This window comes from Physeter macrocephalus, chromosome 5 (assembly GCF_002837175.3).
Source record: "Physeter macrocephalus isolate SW-GA chromosome 5, ASM283717v5, whole genome shotgun sequence".
Taxonomy (NCBI): domain Eukaryota; kingdom Metazoa; phylum Chordata; class Mammalia; order Artiodactyla; family Physeteridae; genus Physeter; species Physeter macrocephalus.
The window spans coordinates 101,939,069-101,959,760 of record NC_041218.1 but is presented as its reverse complement, the minus strand read 5'-3'; the positions used below and the strand labels follow the sequence as shown (position 1 = coordinate 101,959,760).

At 53.0% G+C, this 20,692-nt stretch overlaps 1 protein-coding gene across 14 annotated transcripts in view; it reads right to left on the bottom strand.

Annotated features, from left to right (window-relative positions):
* Nucleotides 1–20,692, bottom strand: part of LOC102994922 (tensin-3) — an 88,727-nt gene that overhangs the window by 23,471 nt on the left and 44,564 nt on the right. For 12 of the 14 annotated variants that reach the window (XM_055085116.1, XM_055085118.1, XM_055085117.1 and 9 more), the window contains 5 exons: nt 13,184–13,236; nt 11,266–11,437; nt 9,511–9,561; nt 7,843–7,965; nt 4,017–4,081 (listed from right to left, as the gene is read on the bottom strand). In XM_055085116.1, the coding sequence (XP_054941091.1) occupies nt 4,017–4,081; nt 7,843–7,965; nt 9,511–9,561; nt 11,266–11,415 (389 nt within the window). In that variant the 5' untranslated portion in view covers nt 11,416–11,437; nt 13,184–13,236. Of the gene's footprint in view, nt 1–4,016; nt 4,082–7,842; nt 7,966–9,510; nt 9,562–11,265; nt 11,438–13,183; nt 13,237–14,448; nt 14,576–19,333; nt 19,754–20,692 lie in introns of those variants that run through there. The other 2 variants (XM_028490255.1, XM_028490254.1) reach the window with 2 other exon arrangements.

Below are 20,692 nucleotides of genomic sequence, written 5' to 3'. Positions count from 1 at the left end.
GCCCAGCCGCTCCGCGGCACGTGGGATCTTCCCGGACCGGGGCATGAACCCGTGTCCCCTGCATCGGCAGGCGGACTCTCAACCACCGCACCCCCAGGGAAGCCCTCACCTATACATTTTATTTTTTTTATTTTTATTTTTTTTGATGTGGACCATTATTTTTAAGTCTTTATTGAATTTGTTACAATACTGCTTCTGTTTTATGTTTTGGTTCTTTGGCTGTGAGGCATGTGGGATCTTAGCTCCCGGACCAGGGATCAAACCCACACCCCCCTGCGCTGGATGGCAAAGTCTTAACCACTGGACCGCCAGGGAAGTCCCTCACCTATACATGTAAAAGTATTCCTTTTTCTGGAATTCACTTGTTTTATTAAATGCTGATAATGCATTTTGGTCAAGGTTTATGTTCAGCATCAATATCGTTATCAGTATTCATAATATTAGCAACAAGTCCATCTTTAAGAACTCTTATCTTTCTGGTGCTGGTACCAGAATGTTCTTCCTACTTTACTTTGTGACGTGAAGTGTCTGTTTTGATCTGGACACAGTTTGTGACAAAGGCCTTAAAAACATCTGCTCCCTATGATGACTTCTGAGAACAGTATCTAAGGGGAAGATAGTAGAAATGATCAAAGATGTACTGAGGAGAATTTGTTATCACGGCATGCTTTGGCGTACAAGATCATTAGACGGAAGCAACTGAAATCCTAAAGAAAAACTGCAAACAACCTGGATAGGCAGAATTAGTAAATGCCAAAATACACAATAATATTCTATTCATCGAGTGGCGAACCACTGCAGCCACTAAAATGATGTCAGGGAAGGCATTTAGGAAAGAGTGTTGATTTAGGAAAGCAGGTTACAAAAATCCAGGTGATGTCCCTTCATTTTAGTGAGGAGCACTTAATACTATTACTCCTACTAGTACCAGCAGCACTAACAGCAGCTAATACCAGCACTGGTGCTGTTCCAACTGTCTTACACGAAACGGCACGCTGAATTGTCAGAAAACCCTGTGAGGCACAGCCATCATCCCCGCTTCCCAGGTGAGGACCCTGAGGCTTAGAGCCTTTCATGTGAATTGCCTGACACGTGCAGCTGAGACACACTTCGATTATTCAGAAAAAGTGGTGCATTTAGAGAGAGTGTCATTGATAAGCTTTAAGTGAATAAAGCTTAGCCTCCGTGCTTTCCAAAGATGCCAGGACTGCCCATGGCGCGTGGAACTCTGGTTCCAGACAGAGCTGCGCTGTTGTGAGCAGGTGAAATCGGCTCTCTGACCAAATGTCTTCGGCTTAGCAGAGGGATGTGACGTGACCAGGAATCTCAATTTGTCTGGCACACACACAAGTACTTATTATCTCCAAGAAAGGATCTAATTTTTGCTCTGGGGTTGGGTTTCCTGCCTGGCAGGCAATGGGCTCCCCAATTTGTTTCCAGAGAAAACATTTGGAAAGTCAAATTTCACTCCTTAACGCTAGAAAGGAAAGGGTTTATCGGCTAATATGAATAGGCTTATATTTCCTCAGAATGGAGTAGTTCATGCTTCACAAAGTGGCCATTGAACAGAGAGAGCCAACGCAGATGCAAAACCCATAAAGAATGATATTTCTGAACTGGGTCTCAGTGTGAGTAGAGATGTGTGCTCGGAAAGGGCATCCGGGTCCACCAGCACGGCCAGCGCCAGGAGGGCTGGCACGCGGCCGCTGCCTCACTCACTGGCCTCGCGGTGCCTGCCGTCCCCAGTGGACGGGACCGGCCTCCTGCTGGCGGCACCCACACGCCCACGGCAGCACCTCCTGAGAACCGGGCCAGACCAGGCTTCCCGCCCACGGGCCATGAGATCATGAGCAAGCTGCCTAAGTCCACCAAGCCTCAGTTTCCTCATCTGTGAAGTGGGAGCAATGACTGCTCGCTCCGAGATTACCCGGGAGGATTGAGCAAGAAAAAGGAAACATGCAAAGTACTTCCCAGAGGCCCACTGCATACAAACATGGCAGCCATGCATGCAAACCATGAATTCACTTGTTTTATTAAATGCTGATAATGCATTTTGGTCAAGGTTTATGTTCAGCATCAATATCGTTATCAGTATTCATAATATTAGCAACAAGTCCATCTTTAAGAACTCTTATCTTTCTGGTGCTGGTACCAGAATGTTCTTCCTACTTTACTTTGTGACGTGAAGTGTCTGTTTTGATCTGGACACAGTTTGTGACAAAGGCCTTAAAAACATCTGCTCCCTATGATGACTTCTGAGAACAGTATCTAAGGGGAAGATAGTAGAAATGATCAAAGATGTACTGAGGAGAATTTGTTATCACGGCATGCTTTGGCGTACAAGATCATTAGACGGAAGCAACTGAAATTCTAAAGAAAAACTGCAAACAACCTGGATAGGCAGAATTAGTAAATGCCAAAATACACAATAATATTCTATTCATCGAGTGGCGAACCACTGCAGCCACTAAAATGATGTCAGGGAAGGCATTTAGGAAAGAGTGTTGATTTAGGAAAGCAGGTTACAAAAATCCAGGTGATGTCCCTTCATTTTAGTGAGGAGCACTTAATACTATTACTCCTACTAGTACCAGCAGCACTAACAGCAGCTAATACCAGCACTGGTGCTGTTCCAACTGTCTTACACGAAACGGCACGCTGAATTGTCAGAAAACCCTGTGAGGCACAGCCATCATCCCCGCTTCCCAGGTGAGGACCCTGAGGCTTAGAGCCTTTCATGTGAATTGCCTGACACGTGCAGCTGAGACACACTTCGATTATTCAGAAAAAGTGGTGCATTTAGAGAGAGTGTCATTGATAAGCTTTAAGTGAATAAAGCTTAGCCTCCGTGCTTTCCAAAGATGCCAGGACTGCCCATGGCGCGTGGAACTCTGGTTCCAGACAGAGCTGCGCTGTTGTGAGCAGGTGAAATCGGCTCTCTGACCAAATGTCTTCGGCTTAGCAGAGGGATGTGACGTGACCAGGAATCTCAATTTGTCTGGCACACACACAAGTACTTATTATCTCCAAGAAAGGATCTAATTTTTGCTCTGGGGTTGGGTTTCCTGCCTGGCAGGCAATGGGCTCCCCAATTTGTTTCCAGAGAAAACATTTGGAAAGTCAAATTTCACTCCTTAACGCTAGAAAGGAAAGGGTTTATCGGCTAATATGAATAGGCTTATATTTCCTCAGAATGGAGTAGTTCATGCTTCACAAAGTGGCCATTGAACAGAGAGAGCCAACGCAGATGCAAAACCCATAAAGAATGATATTTCTGAACTGGGTCTCAGTGTGAGTAGAGACGTGTGCTCGGAAAGGGCATCCGGGTCCACCAGCACGGCCAGCGCCAGGAGGGCTGGCACGCGGCCGCTGCCTCACTCACTGGCCTCGCGGTGCCTGCCGTCCCCAGTGGACGGGACCGGCCTCCTGCTGGCGGCACCCACACCCCCACGGCAGCACCTCCTGAGAACCGGGCCAGACCAGGCTTCCCGCCCACGGGCCATGAGATCATGAGCAAGCTGCCTAAGTCCACCAAGCCTCAGTTTCCTCATCTGTGAAGTGGGAGCAATGACTGCTCGCTCCGAGATTACCCGGGAGGATTGAGCAAGAAAAAGGAAACATGCAAAGTACTTCCCAGAGGCCCACTGCATACAAACATGGCAGCCATGCATGCAAACCATGGCGGCCGCGGCCGTGGCCATGTATAGAATTTGCGGCATCCAGAGAGACAGCACTGCTCTCCTTTACTAACGGTAATGTTTGTCCCTACTGTTCTTGTCAGAGAATGACAGTGCACTCACTTTATCTTTGACGCCTCCATGAAGTCTTCAGTGTGAATCACTGCACACCTACGAAAGTGTCTTTCTCACAAGTGTAAACCCTTAGCTGCAGCTGAGTTTCTAGGCACCAGGGACGCGAGCCCCGGCCTCCAGGTCAGCTCCCAGGCGGACCGCCTCCCGCCCCCCCAGCCTCAGAGCATCCTGACCCCCACGGCAGCGAGGACGCTTCCCTCCTACCTGGCCGAGACGTTGGTGAAGTACATGTAAGACGATATGACCACGCCGATGCGTCCCTTTCCGCCCTGCAGGAGACAAGAGAGGTCATTAGAACAGGAAAGCGCTCGTTCATCCACAGGATGGCAAAGAGCCTGCCTCGGAGGGGAAGCCAGCGTTACCCTCCTCTGCTCCCTGTTCTGGGGGACGGCAGCACCCAACTCAGCAGAGAACACACATATGGGGTGCTGATGGCAGGAGCAGGTGCTATCCGGGACATCCGAGGACACCCCCGAGGGCACAGAGGCGGCCAGTCAGTTCCTCATTTCCCAGTGAGGCTGGAAAAAACTGTGCTGGGCGGAAGCAATTAGCGTGACTTAATCACCCAGGTGAGAGAGACCCGAACGCCCCACTCACAGGCTGAGAGGGCTCTGAGGGCTGCACACAGAGCCCGGAGAAGTCCAGAGTAGCAGGACAGCAGATCCCAGGGTGCTGCCAGCATCCCTGGCACCACCTACCCAGCCCTGCCCTGTCACACACAGGGGACCCCCCATCCGAGGCAGCGTCATGGAAAATGCATCACTCAACCGTAACCACAGACATGCACAGCCCGGACAAGGCAGCCCGGCAGGACCTCGGACCAACACTGCCAACAGGAGAAGGTGTCTGGAAGCACCGCAGCCCCGTCACAGGCCACCTCGACCAGAACCGCGGACTGCCACCTTCTGAAACACACTGCCATGACCCAGAACGGCGACCAGCAAACCACAGCCCACCAGCCACTTCTGCGCACCACTTGTGTCCCTATGAGTTAAGAGCCGTCTTGACATTTTTAAACAGTTGAAGAAAAATCGGAAGAATAATATTCCAAGGACACATGAAAATCATATGAAGTTCAAATGTCAGTGTTCATGAATAAAGTTTGATTGGGACCCAGCACGCCTGTTTGTTTAGGGGCATCAGGGGCTATTTCCACATGGCAGTGGCGGGTGGAAGTAGACTGTGGTACCCCAAAGCCTTGAAAGTCCTAGACAGGTCTTTCAAGAAGAGCCAGCAACCCCTGATCTAGAGTCCCATGAGCCACGATGGCTGTGTCAACAACGTGCAGATCGTACGTCTATTCTTGAAAGGGAACGATGGAGGAAATTCAGGTCCAAATCTGGTGTGTGACTGTCACCCAGGAGCATTCTCCTCTCTGTCTCATGAGCACCAAGGGCGTGCCTTACAGGAACTCAGTGCAGACACACAATCAGTCCTTCACTGCTGAACCCTGGCACCTGCAGTTGTAACTGCACAGCTACTAGTATGTTTCTTGTATAAATTCACCGGCAGGGAACAACAGCCCCGTCGAGTCAGGCACGCGGGGCGGCTTCACTGCCCCCATCTCCAATGCTGCTCGGTACGTACGGACAGGACGTCTTCAAGCACAAACAACCTTCTTTAGGACTTGAACAGCTTTTGTCTGTTCTTAACAAAAATCAGAATCGCTGACTACACAAGTCCCAGCGAGTATCCTCCACCAACAACTCAAGACTAAACCGTGTGGAGGTGGGTGAAACTCTCCAGAAGAACCGCAGGCAATTTCTACTCAAAACTAGTGTGAGGGGGGACCTGGGGACAAGCACCACCCTTTGTATCCAGCAGGGAGACAGGGGTCTCACGGTCTGGCCTTAGTCTGCCCTCCCCAGGCCAAGACGGTATTCCTGGCACTTCTGGCAGGACGAGCACGTTCTGCAGGGCTGGCAGGTTTTGGGCAAAGTCAGCAATCTCGCCCCCCGCAGCAACTATGATGAACTTCCCTTAATGTCAACATCTGTAAGTTCAAATCACAGGAGGGCTTCTCTCTCATGGCATGTTTTCTAGCTCATCTTGGAAAGGGTTCATAGGCCACCAGAATTAGGGCAAGAGATGAGCAAACTGTTCCCCCAAAGTTTCAACATGTTCCAGTTGAATCCCACTAACAAGACTTTTCCCAAGAGGCAAGCGTAGTTTAGAAGAGGGACACGTTTTAGAGAACTCTGTGAGCTAAGTTCACCACTTGTGGCCCGGATGTTGTAAATAATATTATAATTTGTTTCATGAAAAAAGTGAACGGGCTTCCCTGGTGGCGCAGCGGTTGAGAGTCCGCCTGCCGACGCAGGGGACGCGGGTTCGTGCCCCGGTCCGGGAGGATCCTACATGCCGCGGAGCGGCTGGGCCCGTGAGCCGTGGCCGCCGAGCCTGCGTGTCCGGAGCCTGTGCTCCGCAACGGGAGAGGCCACAACGGTGAGAGGCCCGCGTACCGCCAAAAAAAAAAAAAAAAGTGAACAACTGAAATGGAATGCATGGTGAAGGGGGTGCGTCTCAAGGTCCAGGGACCAGAATCCTCTGGAGACACAGCTGGCAGCAGGTGAGGGTGCACCGGGCGGGCACTTCTCCCCAGGGTCAGGCACTGCAGCTACTCCGGATGGCTTAGGCACCACTGCTTCACAGGCCTGTGAAGACATCTTAGGCAACAATGGCCCAGCAGTATTATCCTCACTGTGTCAAAAGCATCAAGCCCCGCCCAATGAAAAATACAGACTTTTTTTAATTGACAAGAATTGTGTTTTTTTTTTTTTTAAAAAGTCTCTTTCTTTAAGTTTTCACCAAAACACAAATGTGGAGAGAAGCTCCTTAATATAACACAATCCTCGAATAAAAGCTCTGGTTAACGGCATTTAGTAAGAGAGCTAACGGGACTCCCTTGGCTGTCTGAGGGAGAAGGTAATCAAGTTAGATGTGAGGATGAGAAATAAAAGCAGAGAGCGGCATATGCATTGTGTGCACGCAGTGGCTTTTCCTCCAGGCCAAGTGACCCTCAAATGCCCCAAGTGTGGGAGCTTTGAACATGGTCAGCCACTGTCTACCCTCCTCATTCTACAGGCAGATCTCAGTGCCCTTGCGGGAAACTCACACAGAAAGTCTGATCATTCGAAGGGAAGGTTCTTTTACACTAAGGTCCCTAACGCAAAGGGTTTCTGGGCAGCTTTTTGAGTGTGAAAAGTCTGAAGGAAGAAACACTTTAAGGTGGAAATGCCTATTGTTTCGAGATGTCCTGATGGTCATAAGAATTTGGTGTAAAATATACAGAGCAGGGAGCAGCCCCCTTCTTCTGGGATGGAGACCCAGCCACTGCACTCCCCGCCCCGCCTTCTCAAAGCATTCCTCCCACACGCTGCATGAGCTCAAGGTGTCTGGGAAAACGGATCAGATCTGAGGAATCCAGGGTAGTGCAGGAAGAGGCTATGAGCAATGCAAGGCAGTTGAGAAACTGGAGAAGTAAGAGGAGAGGTAGGTTCCAGAAGACGGGAGGGCGGTAAGAGGAGGGAGGGGTGCAAAGCAGGTCAGGGCGGCCAGGACGACGTGCTGCTGTGCTCACAACCAGCCCCGGTCACCCTGCAAGGGTGGGCGTGTCACGTCCCCTTGGGGCTGACCTGCTTGGAAGGGACCATATGACTGCTGCAGCAGCATCCTGCCCACCACGTCAAGCCAGTCGACCAGCATAACTCAGGAGGCGCAGAGTCCAACGCCGTGCATCTCAATAGCCCCCTTCACTTTTTAAAGAGCCCTTCCCGTGAAAAACAAAAATGCATGAAAATGAAAGGATTCACTCCCAGGGGTCCCTAACCTTAGCTCCACCATGTGCAGCTGTGCCTTCGGGGGCCTCCACCCTATACATTCTGAAGCCACACTCTGGGAGGCTGGACGACTCTTTCCCGCCCCCCGACCCTTAGAATGAGTAGGAAAACCTAACCACAAACCCCTAAAGAAGCTGGAAGTTAGAGTGAAAAGGCGGGGCCCCCCCCGGGGCCCCCGAGCAGGTGCTCACCCTGCAGTGAATGACGACCACGTGCTGGGGGTCGCTGTTCAGCCAGGCCTCCTGCGCCTTGCAGATGGTACACACCTTATCCAGGGGCGGCGCGTGCAGCTCTGGCCAGCCCACGTCCAGAGTCTGTGAGGAGAGAGAGGAGGATTCCTGGTGTCCATCTCCAGAAGCCCCATGAAGCCATCTCATGACGGCATTTTTAATTTACCAGAATATTTCATTTTAGAGTAAAGAACAACGCTGCATGCTCCTTTTCTAAAACTTAGTGGGAATTATGGCTCCTCTACTGGAAAGAAAAAGATGAAGGATTATGTTTTCCCCATGAGACATCTACTCCCGGTCTTATCTGCTTTTCTGCAGCTGGAATGACAATTCTAGAAAGGGCTTTCGGGAGCCGCTAATGGTGCGTGGCTCATGGGGACGAGGCCCAGGCCTGGCAAGACCCGAAACAGGAGTTCTTGGCAAGGGCTGCCAAAATTCCTCCCTTCAGACTAAAATCGCAGTTTGGGAAAATGCTGAGAGCCATTCCTCCACACAAAGGGCAGATAACTTCTCAGAGGGAGATGCCTGTCACACGTGACACTCCCCACAGGAGAGGACTATGGGCCCAGGAGGGAGGGAGGAAGGCCTTCAAACCTCGGTTACAATTCAGGAACAAAGAAAGTCATCATCACGAGATAAGAAAGCTGGCAGGTCTGTGGGCAAAGCACAGCAACTCTGAGCCACCTGACGGCCACGCAGTGCTGTTATTTTTGCTTTCCATTTACTTTTTTAAGAGGGGAGGGGAAGGCAGAGCTCTGTCTTATTATAAAAGCAATAGAAATTGTGTAAAATGATGGAAAAACTCAGAAAACTGCTGGAAGCAGGGAAAGGCCTACACCCCTTCCACCACTCAGAGCAGAAGCCTATTCTGGTGACTCCCTTACACTCTTTTTCTATGTACATCTAGCATATACATAAATTTTATATTCTGCCCTTGTTAACGAGCATTAAAACAGGCAATTCACCATGTTACTATTTTTTTTTTATCCTAATGGCTGCAAAATATTCCAACAGATGGAATACAGTATGCATATCTATATACCGTATATACCATAACTTATACTTATGCAATCTTAAAAATTTCCCCCTAAATCTTTGCTGTTAAAAAGAATAATGGGTGGAGAGGAAGTGCATGGATGTACAGAGGTGACAGGAGGGAGATCTTTGAGGTGAAAATGTTCTGGATTTGATCGCAGTGGTGCTGACACAAATCTACATGTTTCAGATGGCACAGAACCACCCACACACACACCCACACACCCACACACACACACACACACACACAGCTGCTGCACGTAAACCCAGTGGAAGCTGCATGCAATCTGTGGATGGTACCAATGTCAACTTCCTGGCATTAATATTTTACTATAAGCTATGCAAGACAATACCACTGGGCCAGGGGTATGGGGGATCTCCCTGTATTATTTTTGCATTTTCCTGTGAAGTTATAACTATTTCAAACTAAAAAGTGTCAATTAAAAAAAATAAGCCGTGGATATGAACGGTCCCTCATACCCCTCATTAAGTCACATTCCAGAAAGACTTGCTACAAAAACCCTTTTTGCACAAGCAGGACGAGCAGCACGGACATCCAACAAAACTCAGAATATAAAGGGCTAAGATCCATACCTTCGGGTTAAGCTTTGTAAGGTCATATCTCTTCTCCGAAAGGTTTAACACCTACAAAGGGGAAATAAGAAGCTATCAGACTAATCATTGTCCTCGGAGATCAAGGAGGGCACAACTGCATTCTCACTCGCTATTTGCCCTCTAGATACAGAGGGTTATAAAAGATAGAAATGTACAGGTATGTAATTGTCACAGAATGAAAAGCAAACAAAATAAACAAATGATGACGGCATACAGATCCTTCGGAGCTGGACTTGGCCCCAGAAAGCACGGGCTTCCTCAGCGTAAGGAGGTGCGCTCACGGAGAAGCGCAGCTGCCTGTGGAAGCCGACCCCGCCTCGAGGAAAGGAACCGATGAGGACAGCGCTGGGGCAAAGGGGGCTCCCCATCCTTCTCCCTCCGGAGAGGGACACTGTGGAGAGCTGAGAGGAGGGAGTGCTCCTGGGGTGAGGGCCCATGGCTCCTCTACCCCAGAACACGCTGTCTCCCACGCCTGTGGACCGTGGGCCCCGTTAGAACCTTCTTCAGAGGGCCGACGCCCGTGGCCTGACGAGACAGCCGTGGGCGGGGGGGCTCTGTCCCCACAAGCACCTGTCAGGCACACGATTCAGGCGCACACGGGGGAGGAGGTGCACTCACCCCGGGCTTTGAACTCAGAAGCCACGGAAGACAACACAGGCGCGCCTCTTTCAGATTGTTCAAAAAGGTCCCTGTCCCCACACACGCCTCGCCATTTTGCAAGGGGGACTCTGGCCGGCGTGGAGGCAAGAACCGCCCCAGCTCCCGGGGCTCAGGCCCCAGGCCCTCGCGGGCTCTCAGGGTACAGTGAGCGGGGCAGGAAGGAGGAGGCGTGCAGGGGACCCCCCCGTCCCGGGCCAGGTGTCAGGACGAGGAGACCGTTCCTGCAGGGCAGGCGGCTCTGGGAGCGAGGACGGGCTGGGGTGATGTCAGGGGCCGGAGGCCGCCTTTCCTGCGGGTCACCAGGCCTCGCCGAGGACGGGCGGGCGTCAGCGGGAAAGGCCGCTGGGCCGCGCAGGGGCTGCTGGGAGCCACCCGGAGGTCAGCTCCCCCTGCTCTGCTTCCAGGGCCACCAGCCCAGCCCTTTTACTCATCTGAGGACACCGATAAGGATGACAATAACTACCTTGTCATTTAGGGTAAAGATTACCTGCCGCACGGAGATAAAGAGGCCCTGCGGGTCTGGAGAGGAGCGGAGAAGCCGTCATTTAACTCAAAGAGTGGAAGACAGAGCCGCAGGGCCCCCCTGCAGACCCGGCACCGGCACGGAGGGAACGGGAACCAGCAAGGGGAAGAGGAGGCCGTCCAGGACGACTCTGGTCTTCTGCCTTTTTCCTCAACTGGGGGCTCCATCCGACCACCTCACGTGTGTTTGAAATGGGGCGGGGACAGACGCCGGCTTCCGCATGCCCACCCTCCGTCCCCGATTCACTTCGGCAGGAGGGAAGGAACGGGGCTTCTGGGACGGGGACGCAACCCCAGCAGCCGGGGCCGAAGTCGGCGGCCCTCGGGGCGCATGTGCGGAGCCCAGACGCCCCAGGTCACCACGGGCCGTGCGGTGAGTCCCCCTCCCCGGCACCCCTCCCCATCCACCAGGACCCCGGGGGCGCTGAGCTGCGGAGGGACCGGCCTGCCTTCCCGCCCGCAAGCTCCCCAGTCCGCGCGCGCGGGCGCCTTCCTCAAGCTTCAGCAAACTCGGCGTCCCCCAACATCCCCACCCGCGGCGTCCCCGCTCACCAAGTAGTTGTCCCCATGCTTGGACCGCAGCATGCGCGTCACCTCCTGCAGGTTGTGCAGGTACGACTCCTCGGAGCAGCCCGCGGGGAAGGACACGGCAATGATGCGCTCCGTGATGTAGGTGAGGTCCAGCTCGCGTCCGTCCTCCATGGCGCGGCTCAGCCCTGCAGGCCTGGGGGACACGCGGGAGGCTGTCAGGGGAGGGGCCAAGTGCCAGGACAGCGGAAGTCGAGGGACATTCGCTCACTGTTCACACCTGGACCTGATCACAGGCATCTGGGAATTTACTGTGCCCCATCCCAGGAGGGCACAAATCGCCACTTCCTTAATGGTCATCACTGGGGCACTACAAGCTACGAGCAGGGAATACACAGAGGAAGGGAGGCTCGTGGCAGAGCGGCAGGCGCCTGCAGAGGGAGGGCCTCAGTGGGCGGGCGTCGCAGAGCCTGGACCCTGGAGGGAGGAGCCTTCCTTGCTCTGGGTATCAGGTCAGGAGTAGGCAGCAGGGGAGAAGCCCATTAGACGGGGGTGGCAGAGCAGAGGCCAAGACTGGGAGACACCTGCAAGTGACTCGTCACGTCTGCATGTAGCATCCTGGGGCAGGTGTGGAGGGCCCGCGGGCCCAGGCAGGAGGCTGGCCTGCCCTGCAGGGGGGACAAGCTGGGAGGGAATCTCAGCAGCTGGGAGGCAGGCGCTAGCGTCTCTGGGAAGGGCTGCGCGCGGGCTCTGCTGAGACCGCACGTGGGCATGCGGACAAGGGCAGGCATCAGGTATGGGAGGATGGGGCCTGGAGGAGGGTAACAATGCCAAGCAATGAAGCCAGCAGAGGGGAGGGCTGCTGGTGTGGGGAGAGCCCGGAGCCCGGTGAGCCCAGGATAATGCTTCCTGCACGCAGCATCCAGGCTCTGCTTCCCTCATCACTAGGACGGTGCTCTGGGGACCATGGGCCCCAGAGTCCCTCCCAGGAGAGGGCCCTAGGACTGCGGGTGGTGTCAGGGATGGATGGTAAAACATCCAGCGGAGAGGTGCCAGGGTCAACCCCAAGACAGTGACAGCCCACAGTGAAACGACAGAAGGGTGCAGGATAGTCACGGGAGAGCAGTTTTAGTCCATCAAATTCGCCACCACCAGCTTTAGGGGTTTGTAGTTGCTGTTTGTTTACTACTCTTGTTACATGTGTTTCTCACCTAATTCTGAAAAAATTTTAAAAATACACCAAATGGTTTTAACAAACTTCCAGGCACCCAATCATCCAACTTCAAAACTGGCGCAGAGCCAACCTTTTTCCATCCATACTCCCTGCTACCTCCTCCAGCACTTTGACTGCATTGAAGAAATCCCAGATATTATATGTCATTTCACTTATAAATATTTTTGCATTTATTTCTAAAAGACAAAGATATTTTTAGAAATATCTACAATGCCGTTATCACGCCTAAAAGAAACAATATCTTCAAATACCCAGTATCATAAATGTATTTTTTAATTGGTTTATTCGAATTCAAACAACCACCAAGATTTTTTTTCTCTACCTTATGCATCAGACATGAATGTAAGAGAGTTTTGTTTACTTTAAAAAACCAGATCACATTTTTTTGACACTGGTATTAAAAAATAAAGAGCTCATTCCATGTGATAGAGTCACTTCTGGAACTCCCCCCCATGTCACGTTTCACAATCAAATCACGGCTACACAACTATTTACTGAATGTTTCCACAACCAGCGTTTCTAATGCTGGGAGATTACATCCAGAAAGAGACATAAACATGCTACTTGTCTCCTTTGAGCATTTATTTTTAAAAATGAAAACGACATTAAGGTTACTAGAGAATATACTAACACCACGCCCAGGCTTCCTCTGTGAGATCTGACCCAAGGCCAGAGGTACACGAAGGAGCTTTGGCGATGGACACTCACCTGGATGGTTTGTCACAGCACAGAGAAGCAGGTGGTGAGGATGCCCCCGGAGTCTGCAAATGACAAAACAAGGGTCACTCTCAAGTCCCCTGTCCTGCCAGGCCGCACATCGCAAACCTCACCGAGAAGGAAGGATAGGAGCCCGATCCTCTGTTTAATCATAAACGGTAAGTCAGACCCTGGAACTACTGACTCATCTTATCACCCGGGAGGGTCGACAGCTTATCAGGTCATCTCGGCCCTAAGACTCCAGATCCCAAGTGACACAATTCCATTAACCAACAGCAGGACGGCTTCCCACGTGGGACAGCACAGCAATCCCCCGTCAGGGCAAGGGAAGCGGTCCCAGCACACGTAAAACGCCTGTCCTGCGTGTCCTGGTACGGGAGACACTCAGTCAACATCGGCCATTATTACTATCATTATTGTTAGTATTTATATTTACTTGAAAGAACCAGTTAATGCCTTTGAGAGAATTCTCCATTTTTTCCACTCTTTTTTTTAAAAAGCTTATCCAACAGGAAAAAAAAAAACTCAGGTTATAATTACTTTACAGTTTACATAACCCTTCCCTCTGTGTGTGTGTGTGTGTGTGTGTGTGTGTGTGTGTTGTAAGGGTTATGTTATACTCTAAGGCTATATATACACTCTTTCAGGAGATGCATCCAGCAACTTTGTGAGAAGGAATTATCCCCACATTTCAGAAGCGGGGAAACCGAGGCTCCGAGAGGTGTGAGGTCTTGTCGAAGATGGCAGAGGGGGAGGAGAGCCCAGACGTCCCCGTCTCATCTCCCCAAATGCCTTCCTCTCATTTCTCTACCGCCTTCTGTGAGCTCCTCCCTGCCCGCTGCATCAAATATATTTTTTAAGTATTGGTGAAATGTAAACTGATTCAGCATTTTAGAAAACAGCTTGTCCATAAATATAAAAAGCCCTTAAAAGGTCTGAAGCATGTGACTTAGCAATGTGAGGAATGACACTGAGGAAATCACTGGAAAAGTCCGTGAGTCTCTATGGACGGGGCGCTCACTGCGCTGTGACGTGTGTAACAGCAGAAAACAGACAACAGCCTAAGAGGTCAACCACGCGCCTCAGTTACATTAGATAAACCACGCTACCCTGCAGACGGCGACACACGTGGGGGCCTGGAGAGAGGCCGTGACCTCTGCCAGCAACAGTGCTGACGACCACAGACGGCCACGTGGCCGCTCCCCGGTGCAGAGTACGTGATTCCCACACAGACCCGCTCGCTCCTATACACGCACACCTGGAAATGTGTGGCCAGGGCGCAGGCTGACGGGGCAGAAGTTTGCTTCCGGAATGTCCCGTTACACTTTTTCTTCTACGTGAATTTTTTTCCTTTTCTGCTTAGAGCATAGCTTACTTCTGTAACTGGAGAGAGAAAGTGCAATGGGCCGCAGTCACAGAACTCAGACGCCCTCCTGGAAGGCAAACAGTGAGGAAGCCGCCAAGGGCGGACGCTGAGCATCTTGGAACGGGAACATCCCCGGCCCACCAGGGTCGCCGCACTGCGGCTGCAGGGGCCTGAGAGCGACCCCACCCTCACTACGGGTCACAGGACCTGACCACAGGGCCATCCAGCCTGTCCTTCCTCCCAAGGACCTCACCTCCCTTAGGACTCGACTACCAGTCTCGGCAGAGCATCAGAATCCCGACCAGCCGGCTTGAAGCTGGTTTTAAGCTAACCAGGTGACTGCACTCATCACCGTGTCTGAGAACCACTGTGTCTCCCCGGCGGCAGACACACGGCACACGGCGCCATGTACCGTTCCTTCAATTCATGCAACGGTTTGCATTTTGTTTCATCCTGTGAGTGTGTATGAGGAATGCACACAACATATCTGCAATATGAGACACGTACATAATGTATAAATAAATGAGCACAAGGTACTGCATCCTCTTACACTCCATCACAATTAAACGTAAGTAGGTCTCAGCCCTGGGGGATGAGTACTCCAGGCTGACTGGAGACCACTGCTCTCAACTATCAACCAGCACAAAGGGACTGATTCTGTCTTCCGGTATTTACAAACTTCTCTGCATTTTCACTCTGCAAACTCCGGTCTGTGTGAACACACGTGACAAAGCAAAGCAGGAGAGAAGACAACACCCTGAAGGGAGGGAAGGCCACGGGGGCCCTGCGGACCGGCCCCGCCTGCTGACGTCCAAGCACTGGCATGACCAGGCCAAGCTGCCCGCCACCAGGCCGCCCCCGCCTCGCCGCGTAGCCGGAGAGGGAACGTCCCTTGTCATTCCTGACGCACAGAAGCTGAGTTGCAAGGGGGCCACAGAGACTCCCCCAAAAGCCCCACCCTTCCATACTCTCTCCTGGCTTGACTTGAAGGTCCAAGAGAACCGTTTTAGTTTTGCTCTGTAATTCCCCCAGAATTAGCACAGGAGCGTGGGATACTTCCTGCTCCAGAAGGCACAGAGCTGGGCAGCTTCCGGGCCTCGGCAAACACCAGGCCCCAAGAGGGCAGTGAGGGTGGGCCTGGAAGGGTAGCAGCCACACTCCCCGCAGCAGCCTCAAGGCTCAGCAGCTTCACAGAGGGCCCGAGCCAGCCCTCACCCCCAGCAAGTCCTGAGCTGCCCTTCCCTTTGCCTGATGGATGTAAGCTAGATAGATGATAAATACATAGCTAGATGGTAGACAGGTAGATAAATAGATTGGATAGGTGATCGATACACGATAGGGTTAGGGAGATAGATAGATGATAGAAACATACATACACACATACACGCATGAAAGATAATTAAACAAATACATACATACGTACAAGCGATACAATCAGAAGGCCAGGCCCCGGCCTACCCTCCCAGCATTGCTCAGTTTCACCTGCAGCCTGAGCTGTGGCCTTTGCCACCTTACACTGAAGTAACACACACCCGTTTAGGACAATCTGACACCATCCATAAGCGTAAGTTTGTCAGTAAGGAAGGAACTCCTTGAAGGCAGGCCCTCTATGCTTTCCAGGACCTGCCCCCGTCACCTAGCTTCACCCCAGCCTGCCGGTGAGGCTCCTGGCCACTCCTCAGGTGAGGAGCACGCGGGGAGGAGGGCACTGCAGCAGCCTAGCGTGGGGGTGGGCTGAGAGATGTCACACGAAGGGGATGCCACTCGGGGGGGCATGGCCAGTGCCAAGGCCCTGCGGTGGGACTGTCTGCCTCTCAGGGACCAGCAAGGGAGCCAGTGCAGCCAGAACAGGCGCAGGAGGGGGAGGGAGAGGAGGGGATCTCTAGGATGAAAAGGGAGGCCCTCCGGCGAGTCAGGGCCCCCGGGAGGCTGGAGAGAAAGCCCCCGCCTCCTCTCCTCGCCGCACTGCCGCTGCACCCCACGGCAGCCAGCCGTGCCTGGGGCGACAGGGACGGCGTCCATGGACCACGCAGCCCCCCGGGGCTCACTATGGAAGGCAGCAGTGTTCCACCGGCGCTGTCCTGTAAGAGGCCACAGGTGACCGAGGTCACAAAGCAGACCCTCTCGTGGTCGGCCACCTGGCTCCCAGCAGGAACCCCAGGACGGAGATGTGATTATCCTCACTTCACGGTTCGGGAAAAAGCATTCAGAAGTACGATTAGGTGTCTAGAATCACACAGTTAAGAAGCAGTAGCGACTTCTGACACCAATATTCTGGACTCTTTGGATCCCCCGGCCCCCGGCCGTCCACAGCCCATCCCTGGGTCAGACTGGAATCAGTGAAGTTAGAGGAGTTTTTCCCCTGGGGAGCTAGTCTAGCCCTACGCCTAGGAGGATAGAGAAACCGTGAGCAAGTCACCACTTCTAAGCCAGTTTCTGAGATGTGATGTGCATGAAATCCTGCAACGGGAGAAAACTTCATTCTGGGGCTGTGTTTGGAACCAAGCAGAGGATACGCAGGGGGCGGGACCCCGGATACACTGGATAGAAAGCCCCTCGGCTGCCCGGGGAGCTCTGCCGTGAGCAGATAGCGAGGGGCGCGCCCCACGCCCAGTGGAAGGGGCCTGGCCGTGCCCAAACGCCGTGCTTGTCAGGAAGGTAGGTGACATGTGATGTCTCTGTGAGTCTTTACTTAGAAGCAAAGAATGTATCTACTTTTGGGGCTAAAAAGCCAAAGTCTCCCTTTATCGCCACAGTATATTTCATGCCTTAAGAATAACTGAGAACCAACGTACAAAAGTTTCTTGAAGACAGTCCCTTGCTCATGAGAAACCCTGCATCCTGAGCTCGTGGAAGTCTAAAGAAGCCTCTCTACTTGCAGACCCCCGGCCCCCAGATCTCTGCTGCAAACGCCTTTTCTCTTGCTGTTTTGTAAGAAGAGAGCTGTCCGCCAGCCTTCCTGGGGAGCCTTCGGCGGCTGAGGGCTGCAGGCCACCACCGCTCTCCGTAGACCTGTGCCAGCGCCCCGGGTGAGAGCAGCACAGCACCTCCCGTGTTCCTCCTGGTCTCCAGGGCGATGCAGCACCGTCCCCACCTGCTTCTGCCCTGCCCAGCCTCCTTCACCTGTGTCCCCTTTGGCACATGCTTATCACTGCTCTCAACTTCTAAACGTGCTAAGAAGAATAAGGGCAAAGGGAAGAGACACAGGCGGAATCCGTGCTAAAGGTTAAACATACGAAAGGTAACCCACAAAGCCTGGGCTGCTCCAGGGGCTGCTTCTCCTTAAAGGTGCTGCTTGAGGCCCAAAGCTCATCTGCTTAGACCACTATGTAGTCCTGGGACCCCAATGAAGTCACTGGCCTCCCTGATAAAATGACAGCTTTGGATCCAGCGCTTAGAAGGTCTGGCGCAGCCCTGCAAACCCCGAGTCCACGGATCCGAAACAGAGAGGAGTGAGCCATCCACCAGATAAAGAATTAGATGACCTGCCCGGGGGCTCTCTCGTTTAACATATTTTTCAAATTATTAAAACTCATTTATTTTCCTAATGGGGTTATTTGTATATTTGAAATAGACGTAGCAGTAGCAATTTTGCAGTCATGTGGCCATCTTTCAAGAGAGCACGGTGACCACCATGACATTTGCACGCCGACACAAACTTCTTTTATTAAAAGAGAACAGAGAGGGCTTCCCTGGTGGCGCAGTGGTTAAGAATCCGCCTGCCAATGCAGGGGACACGGGTTCGAGCCCTGGTCCGGGAAGATCCCACATGCCGCGGAGCAACTAAGCCCGTGAGCCACAACTACCGAGCCTGCGCTCTAGAGCCTGTGCGCCACAACTACTGAGCCCACGTGCCACAACTACCGAGTCCAAGCACCTAGAGCCCATGCTCCGCAACGAGAGAAGCCACTGCAATGAGAAGCCCGCGCACCGCAATGAAGAGCAGCCCCCGCTCGCCGCAACTACAGAAAGCCCGCGCGCAGCAACGAAGACCCAATGCAGCCAAAAATAAATAAATAAATAAATTAATTAATTAATTTTTTTTTTTTTAAAAAGAGAGAACAGAGACTGGTGCACCATTCGCCAAGACCAGGGGTAGCTCAGTCCAGACCACTTGGTGACACTGGCCCAAGTATCGCTGGGAGAGAAATGCTTTGCCACTGGTAACTGTGCCTTTCTAAGAGGGCAGACCGCTGGAAGGAAGGCTGGGGTTCAGACAGGCACTCCACCGTTTGGAAGCAGACGCGGGACAGCCACGCACTTCCAAACAACACAGGGAGAGAACAGTGGGGTCCTGGGGTCCTGGCGGGGACTACCGGAGTGAAAAGGCTACTGGAAGCTCGCTGGGGATGAAGGCCAAAGCACATGTCCAGAGTGGGAGGGCTGCTGCTCCCTGGGCGCACACCCTGCGGGCCCCGCCCGGGCTCAGTAAAGACAGGCACCCACGGTGCCCGGCGGGCAGGTGGTCCCCTGCGCTCACAGACGTGCGTGGTGTATGGGCCGGAGGGGGAGGCGGGATCCTCATCCACTGGGCAACACCACCTCCCAGGAGCCACTGGCTCCCCAGGGCGGGTGGGGCTCCGAGCCCCTGGGCCCCCAGCTGACCTGAGGCTTACTTGGCTCAGTAAACATCCTGCACCACCTCAAATCTACACCCGAACCTCTGCTACCCTGACAGGACGCTAAGAATTACTAGGGGCCCTTGTATCTTATACTTTTTTAAGGAAAAGATGTAGTCGAAGCATGACAGTAAACAAACACCCTGAAGACCTTACTCTGGATGCACAATGTGCCGTCGAAGGCTTCGGAGGAGGGTGCTGCAGTCACAGCCAGCAACCGTGTCCGGGCCAAAGGACTCCAGGCTCCGTGTCTCCAATAATCATCCACGCGAGGCGGGTCACTGGCTTCCTATAGGCTTCTACGAAAAGTGGTGCTTAACAAATCCAATGCGGCAATGACACAGCACCAACGCCGCATCGCCAAGGGCCCAGCAGAGCCTAGGGGACAACCTGAAAGGTTTACGTGAGGGATCGGATTCGGGGTGCAGAGACAACAGCTGCTATGGGCCGTGTGCCCCGTCACCCTCCAACGCAAAGGGCAGGAAAGCGGAGGGGAAGAAATTCGGAGCAAGCCCCACTACACAGCAGGTAAGCAGTGCGGCCTGGGCTAGAGCCATGCCCGCACTCCTCACCACGGCCACCCTCCGGGCATCTCCCAGAGTCCCTCTTCCAGCCCTGGCGGCTGTGAAGGCAGGGCCACACAGGGACAGCCAGCTGATCCAAGGCCAGGGTTAGCCACACAGGCTGTCCCTGCATTACCAGGCCCTGCTCTCCTTCAGAGGAAGGCCTCTAAGGACAGGTAAAAGAACCCTGAATGCTCCGGCTGTGTGACCTTGAGCAGGCAGCACACCCTCTCTGTGCCTTGTGCTCCTTACCCATAAAATGGGCTGATAACTGCAGCAACCTCCTCTGCAAGGCTGCTGTGGGGTTAAAGCAGCAAAGGCCTGTCACAGGCCTAGAACAGGGCCCAGCACAGAGTAAATGCATTCTTAGCATTTACAGCGACATATTCTCATGTGTTTTCTGGGAGAGCAAGAAATGGGGTGAAAGGAAAATGAGAACGGAGAGAGCAGTGCCTTAATGAGAGCCACTCAGTGGTCGGCGAATGCATGTCGGCAGAGGAGGGGAGGCCACGGACACCTCCCCGTGAAGACACAGCAGCAGCCGTCTCTCTCACAAGCACACTTAGACACACACACACACACACACACACACACACACACACACACACGGTGGACAAATCAAGCCTGTGTTGCAGGGGTTGATGCTAATGCGGTGTTCTCATGTCCCCTTGCCACAGGGTGAAGGGTGGGGACTGGCCTGGCTCAGGAGGCCCTGGGCGAGCCCCAACCCAGCAGCCTACCTCATGGAGTCTCCCTCACTCTCCATCCTCACCTCGCAGCCCTCCTTTCAGTTCTCCCGACATATTCGCTCCCTCCTGCCCCAGGGCCTTTGCACATGCTCTGCACGCACTTATTCAAGCCCCACCTGCAGCTCTCAGCTCAGATGTCATCTCCCCAGCAAAGGGGCCCCGTACGCATGTTCTGTCTACCTTGGTCTTCTCGACCGCACTGA